An 11,331-nucleotide genomic window follows, 5' to 3' on the forward strand; every position below is an offset into this window, starting at 1 on the left:
GGGGGGGGGGGGGGGGGGGGGGCGTTATTCTATCAATGTGCTCTCTGGATCCTTTAACAAGTAAAAGTGATGTGAGAATCTGTGACCTTTTTGTTTTATTTTATTAATGCAGGATGATAATAAGAGCAAAAAGGGCCTTGCTGAAGTTTATGAGGTCAGTTTATTAAAATATGTCTTGTAAAACTGATGCTAGAGATTTAGTAGGCCATTATTTCTGATCAATAACTGTTTGTTTTACAACTCACTGATGTCTATTGAATACTAATGCAGGAGGAATATGTCCAGAAAACTGGCCTTGTTTCAACAGCAATGACTTTTTCTGATGAGCAAAAGAAAGAGGTGTGAACTATTTGCTGCTCAGATTTTCGTTATATCTTTCTTTCCCCAACAAGAAGAAGGCTACTAGAGTAGTTTTTGTCCTCTCATTACATATCTATATCTTTTAAGTCAACTACTTTTATACTTCTTACGGCCTGTTTGGTTCGTGGAAAAGAATTTGAGGAAAAACTCTCCTAGAAAAATATTTTTCAATGAACCAAACAGGCCATTAGTGTTACTGGCTTACTGCAAGTAACAACTAATTGAGCAAAGGCAAATGGTTTTCATGCACTTTTGCGTCTTTAATAGCCATATGTAGACTTGTAGAGCATACAGTGACATTTGCCAGAAAACTATTAATCACCAGTTTGGAGAAAAATGTGAAATAGGAAAGGATGTGAGCACCTTTTCTTACCTTAATAGAGCTCAGGTCTGCGGAAGAAATCCACAGCCCAAAGCAAAATGCTGATGAATAAAAATGAAAAGATGTGAATTACCGACTACGTTCGTACATGTTCACAGGCAACTATGCTGTTTAAGAAACTCTGCCTGAAGTTGGATGCATTATCTCATTTCCATTTCACACCAAAACCTGTAAGGCTATATCCTGCTCTAGATTTGGCAATAATTTGTTGGATATGAACTATGGTGCAGTTTGTTTGTGCTTATATGCATCTATATGTATCAACTCAAACAGGTCATAGAGGATATGTCTATTCAAGCAAGTGTCCCTGCCCTTGCAATGGAAGAGGTAATATATTGCTGCTTTGAACTTTAATTTTTTCCTATCTCATAGGTATCATACTTGCATTTTTTCAAATTCTTTGTGCCATTTCATGGCATTGGTTGCATGGCAGATTGCACCAGTGGCTACCTCTGATGCTGCTATGCTGGCTCCTGAGGAAGTTTTTACTGGCAAAGGAGATATTAAAGAAGAAACAGAGCTGACACAAGCAGAGAGGAAGAGGAGGAGAGCAAAAAAGAAAAGGAAATTCAAAGGTGAGTTTTCAAATGGTATTTCTGATATTTGTCGTTGATCCCAAATATGAAGATCGAGATTTCTTTATTAGTAGCCCTTTTCAAAAATTGATGATATTACACAGTGCCCAATATTTCTGAATCTATGAAGGCATGGCTCTCCATTTTGTATGGAGAAAAATCAGAAATATATCACTTCCCTTGAGTGCTGGTTCCAGATACATTGATCTAGATGACTAATTTTGGAGTTATATTTGCTTGATATTTTTATTTTTTATTTTTTTAAATTTTTTATGTTGCTTTGCACTTTCAGTGGCTAGTAGGTTTCTGTAGTTCATGTTTTGATCCGTCAAGGAATACGATATGATGTTATTTAATTGTTTTTATAATTGTTTCTGTGGCATCTTTTCACTCTGTAGTTTCCTTCACCTAGCTTATAGTTTGTATCCTAGCTTTTACAGGTGTCTTGTTGCCTAATTACTATATTATTATTGCTGCAGCTCTTTTTTTCAAATCTCTTCACTAATTTTTTACCTGATCAATGGAGTAGAAATCACCTCATTTCTTTATTGCATGGTTTCATACCCTTGAATCTACTCAAATATATTATTCAACTTCATGTAGATTTCTAGACTGGCAGTGTACAATATTGTGTACTAGATTTCACTTCATTTCTTGAAAATTGAGTTTGCACAATAATTTTTCAGCTGAGGCATTGAACAGGAAGGGGCCTCAAAATACCTCGAGAACTGATGCCGAGAGTGAGTTCTATCCTTTCGATCACAACTAAGCAGCTTCTTTTTTTTTTTTTTTTTTTTTTTTTTTTTTTTTTTTTTTTTTTTTTTTTCTTTTCTTTTTCTTCAGCAATTGAGAAGTAAAACATTGTTTTTGTTGATGCCTTGAAATAGCAGCCAAGGAACAATCATGACTGTACTAGGATTGTATTTTAAGTTGTGCTGCTCCCTGAGAACAATATGCAAGTTCAAGCGGGAATTGGGCAACGCGAAGGCAGGTTAGGATTTTGAGGCATTATAAAAATATAGTTTTTGTTTCCCGTACACAAGGTTATGGAGTATTGATTTATTGCTATTAGTTAATTACGATGTATCTCTATTCTTTGAAAAAATGTTTTTTGACTGATGTTTAAAAAAACATTTTACTAAAATTTTCCTGGAAAGGAAATTCACAACTTTTCCTTGTTCTGCTACAAATTCCAGAACTGGGATTAGGTCCTTTTCCCACATTATCTGGTTAATGGTTATCACCAAGTACTTGGGGGCGTCTAGTTCAGAATGCTAGGCTGTTGGAATTGTGTTTGGTTAATATTAGTGTACGTTATATTAATATGTTTGATTGAGAGGTTTTTTTTTATGTCACAATGGTCAGTCTACTTTAATACCTTCAACTTGTTTAAAATTAAACAAAAAAAAAATTGAAGTCAAGATTGCATCGTCACTTGCTGGGCAGGCATTTCTTCTACAGGTAACAGTTCCTTCAAACAATTACATAACATAAACCAAAGATATGATATATAATATTTTGATGTCACATTATCTAGAAAATATTAAATAACACAAACCAAACATCCCTAGGTCACCAAACTCGTACATTATATTGTGGACCATGGTCCATAATGCATTGTGGACCATGATCATAGCTGATATTACAGTTGTGTTGAACGGATACTGCAGTTGTGTTGAAAAGATACTGTATTTGTGTTGTAAGGAAACTGCAGTTGCACGGAACAGAGGCCGTTCATCCGTTCAACACAACTGCAGTATCCGTTCAACACAACTGCAGTATCCAGATGGATGGCACGGCCTCTGTTCCGCGCAACTGCAGTTCCTTTTTCAACATAACTGCAGTATCCTTTCAACGCAACTGCAATATTAGCTCAACACAACTGTGCAGTATCAACCATGATCCATGGTTCACAATGCATTGTGGACCATGGTCCACGGTATAACGACTGGTAAGCCGTCTTTTATTCCTCCGCAAATAAGTCCAGTGTTTGGTTTGACTCTATATCCTGGATTCGATTCTAATTACAATATTTGCGTACTTATAATACTTTATTACTGAATTTATCCATTTCTCCGTTGAAGTTCAATATCATTTCTATATAAACAAATTAAAGCTTCACCTCTTAGATCACAATCCAACCAAATATCATATTATTGTCTCGATCTCTGTCTCTCTCCAATCCATGGCTTCCATTGCCACGCATTTCTCAATCTTCTTCTTCTTCCTTCTATTCCCATTCCATTTCTGTGCAAGAGACATCCAGTTCAACAAAATACCCAACAACAACAATGTTGTTAACAAGGTCCAGACAATATTGATCTTGCAATTCAATTTCATGCAGGAAACTGAATACGGTGGCTATGGCCTTTATGGCCGTGAGTCCACCACCAAAAACCTCCCTAACCCGGATTCCCAACAAGAAACACCACCCCAAAATTGCAACTCGGTTTCATACGTCGCCGTTCCCGAGGACAGCGTGAAAAACCAGTACTACAGGGGCAACAAGCAAATTAAAATTAAAATAACATCATGTTTTATAAATTTGAATATGTTTTCTAGTTTTTCAATGATAAATTAGGACTAATTCCATCTGTGATTTTTTATTTTTTTATTTTTTGAAATATCATCTTTGATCCTTTAATTTGTCTTTACTCTTTAGTGACATTAAGACTTTCAATCCTTAGCTATATTAAAATGGCCAATATTAGAACTCTGACTATTATGTCTTTGTCACTTTTGGTCATCTATCATAACTTTCGGCAAAAATCCGTTAACAACATTGACAAACTCATAAGTTTTTAACCCCAATTCTGATTTATAACTTTTGTAATCGTATAAACTTTTAAAAAATTTTAATTTAAACTCTATTCATCGAGAAGATCTTCTATCATCTTCACCACCACAAAATGAAAAGGTGATTTTTTTCCCTTTGAGTTTATACAACAAAAAAAAATGTTCAAATTAGAGCTGGGCTATGAAAGATTACGAATTTATCTCATTCCTAATGAAGATTCGCCATAAATTATAATAGAAGATAAAAATGGCAAAGACAAAGTAGTCATAAGGCTAATATTTGATCGTTTTATAGTTGAGGAACACAAATGACAACCGCACTAAAGTCAAAAGATGTAAAGTGGAATTAGTCTTAAATGAAAAGCTATATTTACAATTTTAGAAAATAGAAAATAGAAAATTCAAGACTGTAATTACACTGCAAGCTCTTACTTTAGTCCTTCTATCATCAGTTTGAAAAGTAGGGGAAGTCAACTAAAGCGTTGTTTGATTTTTGCAGCAATATCTTTAATTTTTTCGACCTATATATAAGGGTATCTGCAAACCACAAAGTATATTATGAGCATTGAATTGTCTAATTAATTAGGTAAGTCTTAGCTAAATATATTCATTATTATGATTTTTGGGTGACAATTGACAAGAGAAACACACCATCATTAACCGACCGAGTGTGCATTGAGTAAACCTTGCATTGTGACTCTAGCCAACAAATTACAAGAGGTAAATCAACTTAGGTTGGTCGTCATAGCTGACCGGCCCAAATCAAGAATGTCAATATATTCATCAAATTTGAGTAGAAGTGGTCATCCTTATAATAATGTTTATTGAACTTGAAGAAAATATTTAATATTATATTGTGAATTTATAATATTTGAATTAAAGTTCATCAAAACTCGTATAACTATGTGAGTTTAGACTTAGGGTACTTGTGGAGCACAAACTATGCTTTATTAAGCCCTTAATGACTTCCAATTTCAAAATATATATATCTAAGTGAGAAGAAATGACTTTCAAGCTACGAAAAAAACCTACAAACATTCATGGTACTTAATAATTTTATATGAGGAGGGTTACCAATTAAGGAACAAGGGATTAGATTTTCATGGCATGCACTAGCAAAACAAACTTATTTTCTTTAATTTAATTATTTGGCTCCATACAAGTCCAAGTATATATATATTTTTCTACCGGCCTATGTTGATAGTACCAATATAATCAAGTATACATACCGTACTATACTTAGTTATATTGGATACTGTCAACATCAATACTAATACTATATGATATAATAATTAGATATATCATACTTTGTTGTTCCGACAGTAATACTATTGACATTACATAAAAATATTGGTGAGGCCGGCCGGGCCGGGTTTATGAGCTAGCTAGTTTAGCATTGATCTCCTATGAAGCCTAACCTTGAAGCCATGTCGCATGTAGAGAATAATAGAAGAGTTTGGTTCCACAGGGTGGCCTTCCACAACCTTAACTTGGTAATTGTGTATAATTGAAGCAGCCACGGGCTTGATTTGGGTGAAAGCAATTTCTTTACCCAAGCAAGTCCTAGGCCCTGCATTGAACGCCATGAACTTGTAGGAAGGCTCATGCTTCACCGTCCCCTTCTCTGATATCCATCTCTCCGGCTTGAATTCCGCAGCGTCTTCTCCCCATATTGACTCCATCCTCCCCATTGCGTATAAAGGGATCATTATTTTCATCTTGGGGTGGACGGAATGGCCGCTGGGGAGAGTGTCGGTGTGGACTGGCTCCTTGTGCTGGAAGGGAACGGGTGGGTATAGCCTCAAAGACTCGCAAATGGAGGCGTGGAGATAGACTAGGGGCTTGAGCTCTTCGGCGTTGAAAACTCTCCATTTTTGGGATTGGTCTTTGGGGATGAGGGTTTTGGTTAGCTCCTCTCTGATTTTGGACTCCACGTGGGGGTGTGTGGAGACTAGCCATATGAACCAGGTGAGGGCGGAGCTGGTGGTGTCCCGCCCCGCTATCATAAGGTTCATTATGGTGTCTCTCAAGAACTTCTGGTCGTCTAGTTTTAAGTTTAACCCCATAGTGTCCTGATCACTTTGTTGATGTCTCAAGTATGATGTTAAGAGATCACAACCCCTGATAGTTTCCTCTTTGTCATCCGGATCCTCTTCTTGGCGCTTCTTGGCTATGTATCCCGCTATGACTTGATCCAAAGTGTTGGAGGCTTGGGTGAGCTTCTTCTCCGACCCAACTCCCACCCATCTCTGCAGCTTCCATATGCACTCCGGCATGATGTGGCGGACCAGAATGGCTTCCTCGGCATCATCCATGGCTTTGGAGAACGGAACCTCCGAGAAATCGACGGAGACGCAGCCGGGATCATAGCCGGTGATGAGAATGCAACTGGTGTCGAAGGTGTACCTTTGAAACAAATCTTGCAGATCCATCACGGCCGACCCCCCCTGGTTTTCGGCTGCTACTACGTAGTGTTCCAGAACCGGGATCAGCCCTTGCTCAACCTTAACCCTGCTTGTCTCCAGCAGAAACCTGTTGATGCAGAGAATAAATTAACCCATCTGAATTAACCAAATCAATAATAATTATAAGACAAAACTAAGTATTGAGTGGAAAAGACAAAGGTTTGTCCCCCTGGCCAAGGCGAGGCTGAGACCGACTGGCGACTATTAGGATCAAACGTTTATTACTCATGGCTAAAAACTATAGCGAATAACAAAGACACAATTTATCACATTGTTCCAGACAGATTAGGTGCTGGACTTGGGCTCTTAAGAATTTTACAGACTTCTGCTCACAATCCCTCCAACCACCTAATACTAGATTTGACCCTTTACTGGTCACTGCCCAACACAGGCCCTTGGCATGGGGCTGAGCGCTAGAGTAGGCCTCGAGACCTTTGGTCAGGCTCTGAGCAGCCTTGAGGTCCCGGGGCTGACCATGAGGTCAGTCCGGGTCGCTTTGCTCACCTCTCCTGCCATCGATCACCTACCTGTGAAAGCGCGCATGCATCATAAATCCCCTGGCAATCTTCCTCTGAACCCTCCACATCTCCAAATCTGCGTTGAAAATCCCTTCCCCCAGCACCTCGAACATCTCCTTAAACTTAGGCCCTTTGGGGAAATTCATGAAGTTGGCGCTCATGACGTGGTGCACGTTGGCCGGGTCCACCGTGGCCAGCATGTCCATGTTGGCAAACCATGGCCCTTTGTAGAGGAAGGTCCCGCCGGACAGCCGCATCGAGTTGGTTACTCTCTGGTGGGCCTGATTTCTGTAGTACAGAAACCCCGGCAACATGCCCACAATCGGATAGTTCCGAGGAAACCCTTTGCTGTCCTCCCTCCAAACGTAAAACAACAGAAAACATGCGACTGCTACCAATATTTCCAAGTAGCCTATAACCAATTCTGCCATTTTAACTTTCTTCAATTCTCTCACCTGATCTGATCTTTTCTGAATGTTTCAACCCAGAACAGGTATTGCACTATATATAGTCAACAGATCAGATCGATCACCTTTTTAACTTAAGCTTCTTAATTAATTGATGTCATTATTTCAATTTTATTTTATTTTATTTTATTTTATTTTTCTAGATAGCTTAATTAGGCATTAAGTACTACGCACGTATTCCTAGATAAAAATATATTGAATAAATTTTTAGAGGTTTTAGAGAAAAACTTTGTGATCAAATTGATACCCATGTCTCTAATAACTTGTTCAAATTAAGGTATGAGCTCTTTGTATATATGCACATACATTATATGCATGGTTGAAAAAATCGCTAGGCGCTCCTCTGGCTCTCGGGGGCGTCTAGTGCCTAGAGCACCTATGCGGCGATTAATCGGAGCCGAGGCGTCGTGTATTTTTTATTTTATTTTTAATTTTTTAAAAATTTATTTAAATTTTTAAAATTTAGTAAGACTTGATAATTATAAACTATTTAATACTTTAATAGTTAATACTAAAATATTAAATATTAACCTAAAAAACATCAAGAATTTGAACAATTTAGGATGATTTCACTCAAAACGATGTCATTTTGAGTGAGATAACACATTTTAAAAAGAAGGAAACAATAGCTAATTGGCCGACTAGATCGGTGCCTAGGCGGCCTAGTTGGCACCTAAGAGGCTTAGGCGGTCAGTGCCTAAGCCCCAACTGCCTAGACCACCGATTATGGTGATACGTTAGACGGCCGACCAGCGCCGAACGCCTAGGCGCCGATTAATCGGTGCCTAGGCGGCATTTTTGCAACTCTTATTATATGATGAGTTAACTCAAGTCACCAAGCTTATTAAGAGGCGGCATTGTTTTAATTGAATTTTATCATTCTAATATTCATTGAGTTCAAATTAAACAACACCATCCCTGACTTATACTATACATATTGATTTTATTAAAAAGAAAATGGTCAAAATTTACCCATAACTAATTGGCTCAAACTCATGACCTTGTGATTACAAGTTTGTATCTATAGCTATTTTGGCTGGGGTTATCCAAAAGGAAAAATATTTAATTTTATGGATTATTGGTCAATTGGCTAATAAGAAATGATAATTTTATGGATTATTATAATGGTGCTATGGTAAATAATGAAAATAAAAAGGTTACTATTCTATTTCAATTTTTACTATTTATAATAATCAACATGCTTATTATTTGATATTGTGAAATTTTCCATTATTCTTATGGTTTTTATTTTCATGGAAAATTTTAGCGCAACGACATACACTAGTGGATTGTACTTTATGCTTTAGAAGTTGTACCTATAACACAAGCTACAAGTCCTACAACCAACAAAGAACAAATTAGTCCGCATGAGTAGCTCAATTGATCACCAGGTGAAATTTGAAAAGAAAGACCATAATTTACAATCTCCCATATGCTTTGTCGAGCCGGGACGCGGGGGCTTTTGGAATTGGGGATTCAATATTTTGGTAACAAAGAAAAAAGAACAAATTAAAGCACAACCTCGATCTTAATGCACATTTAAATGCTGCATCTTAAAATCTCCATTCTCAATTTGGTTTGTTATTCTACAAGGAAAAGAATAGTAAGGGTATTTTTGCATGGGAAATGCAAGCTTTGAAGGTTGCATGCATTAAATTTATACTGTTGGTAGTTGGTACATAAACTGCCTGCCTGCCTGCCTCCTTCAAATCTACCGTTGCTACTGTACACACATTTATTGGTTTTCTTGTCATTTTCTCACCAAGAAACCGATCAGATCGAACACACATTTTCCCATCTACTTTGCTTTTTAGTACAGTGTAAGAACAGATTCAGATAACTCAAGCCTAGCTAGCTAGCTTCATCATCTCCACAACAAAGTCAATAATATCATTCATTTTGGATAATATAATTTACCAACAACAGAAAAAATTAGACTCTGCTGATGTATACGCTGTAGTAGGTGTCACCTTTTTGTTCAATTCCTGGAAAAAAATATAGAGATTCATCAAATTAATAATAAAATATTTAAAAGATTAAAAATAAAAATAATAAGAATAATAAAATACCCTAGCTGGTGGGTTACCAAATATGATACGGAATAGATCGTCAGGATGGTATCATTTTGACAATAGCATTATTTATTTTTTTAAAAAGTAATTGTACTTTTTACCCCCTTCTGCTTGGTGTTTAATTCTTTGTCATCTTTAAAAGAAAAAAAAAATTAATTGTGATATTTTTAACATGTGAAAACAGAATGTAAATGAATAAATCTTGTATGAGATCGTCTAATCGTAAGACGTGTAATATTTTTTTTTATGAGTGCATAAAAGAATACATAAATACAAACTATTATATTTATTAAACATTATTATACGTTTCACGTGAGGCGTTCTCACGTAAAGATTACACAATGTAAATTGGATTAGCATAGGGCTGTTTGTATTATGTTGCCACAAAAGTTATATTTTTACTAATAATCACTATCTCTTTATAGGATAGAAGTGGAGATATTATATTCATAAACTAGTGTATGCCTACAGTGATACTCTAGATGTATTTTTTAATTTCTAATAAAAGAATTTATAATAAACTTATTATATTTGTTCATGTTGATTTCCAAAAAAAAAATAAAAAATTAACGACTATGATCTGTAATTAAATTTCTATTATATATATATATATATATATATATATATATATATATATATATATGATTATCCTTTAAGTTTTGTATTATATATTCATTTGTTATATTGTCTTTATTTTCTCTAATTCAAAGATTCTTTACATTCAAATTCATCAATTGATATTCATTACATTGTCCATTATCGTCTTTTTACAATATCTTGTAATTAAATATCAAATTTATAATACAAAATAGTGTTATATATATTTATTTACCAAGTATTTTATTAATACCAGGAAAAATATTTAAGAAAAAAAAATTTGAAGCTAATTATATTAACTAGTTGGGGATTGATTGACAAAGAGAGTACTCAAATAACCCAATAAATTGAAACGAGATCACTTTATTAATCTATTTTACTCTTATTGAATTAAATAAATTGGTAGTTACAACAAAAAATGATACATATGCATTCCTTTAATTTAGAATTATCTGTCTACAATGCCTTTATTTTAAAAAAAAAAGTATTCATTATCAATAAATTAAATAAGAAAAATAATTTCATTAGTTATATTGTCTTTATTTTCTCTAATGCAAAGATTCATTACATTCAAATTCATCAATTTATATTCATTACATTGTCCATTATGTTCTTTTTACACTATCTTGTAATTAAATATCAAAGTTATAATACAAAATACTGTCATATATTTATTTACCAAGTATTTTATTAATACCATGAAAAAAATAAAAAAGAATAGTTTGAAGCCAATCATATTAACTACTTGGGGGATTTGTTGACAATGAGAATACTCAAATAATCCATTACCTAACAAATTGAAGTGGGAAACTACCTTGTAATATCTTTGGAGTGCATCATATTTAAAATGTTCAAATTTTTACTAATTTATCTAATCTTATTCCTTAAACTAGAGATTTCTTTATCCACAATAACTTATTCAACAATAATGGTTGGACTAAATGAACCCTGAGTAAAACACCTAAAGGAAAGTCCATAACTTCATACATCATAATCTTATTGCATGACGTTGTCATCTATGCTACCAACAGTAACCCAATTGCAAATAATACACTACCAACAAAAAGGAAGATGACAAATAGTAAAGATGAAGACAATG

The 11,331-nt window shown here is 35.1% G+C and overlaps 2 protein-coding genes across 4 annotated transcripts in view; one reads left to right on the forward strand and one right to left on the reverse strand.

Moving 5' to 3' along the window:
* The window catches only part of LOC116011744 (U3 small nucleolar ribonucleoprotein protein MPP10-like), an 8,708-nt gene extending 6,127 nt beyond the window's left edge, over positions 1 to 2,581 (forward strand). For 2 of the 3 annotated variants that reach the window (XM_031251146.1, XM_031251147.1), the window contains 7 exons: positions 113 to 154; positions 271 to 339; positions 841 to 912; positions 1,016 to 1,069; positions 1,176 to 1,317; positions 2,004 to 2,057; positions 2,205 to 2,581. In XM_031251146.1, the coding sequence (XP_031107006.1) occupies positions 113 to 154; positions 271 to 339; positions 841 to 912; positions 1,016 to 1,069; positions 1,176 to 1,317; positions 2,004 to 2,057; positions 2,205 to 2,224 (453 nt within the window). In that variant the 3' untranslated portion in view covers positions 2,225 to 2,581. The remainder of the gene's footprint in view (positions 1 to 112; positions 155 to 270; positions 340 to 840; positions 913 to 1,015; positions 1,070 to 1,175; positions 1,318 to 2,003; positions 2,058 to 2,204) is intronic. The other variant, XM_031251148.1, reaches the window with a different exon arrangement.
* A 2,647-nt stretch (positions 2,582 to 5,228) lies between these two features.
* LOC116013892 (alkane hydroxylase MAH1-like) lies at positions 5,229 to 7,560 on the reverse strand. The gene is made up of 2 exons (XM_031253854.1): positions 7,106 to 7,560; positions 5,229 to 6,645 (listed from the first exon to the last, which is right to left on the reverse strand). The coding sequence occupies exons 1-2, from the start codon at positions 7,525 to 7,527 to the stop codon at positions 5,499 to 5,501; spliced, it is 1,569 nt and encodes a 522-aa protein (XP_031109714.1). The 5' UTR covers positions 7,528 to 7,560; the 3' UTR covers positions 5,229 to 5,498.
* Between the last annotated feature and the right edge of the window lie 3,771 nt (positions 7,561 to 11,331).

Source organism: Ipomoea triloba, chromosome 3 (assembly GCF_003576645.1).
Source record: "Ipomoea triloba cultivar NCNSP0323 chromosome 3, ASM357664v1".
Taxonomy (NCBI): Eukaryota; Viridiplantae; Streptophyta; class Magnoliopsida; order Solanales; family Convolvulaceae; genus Ipomoea; species Ipomoea triloba.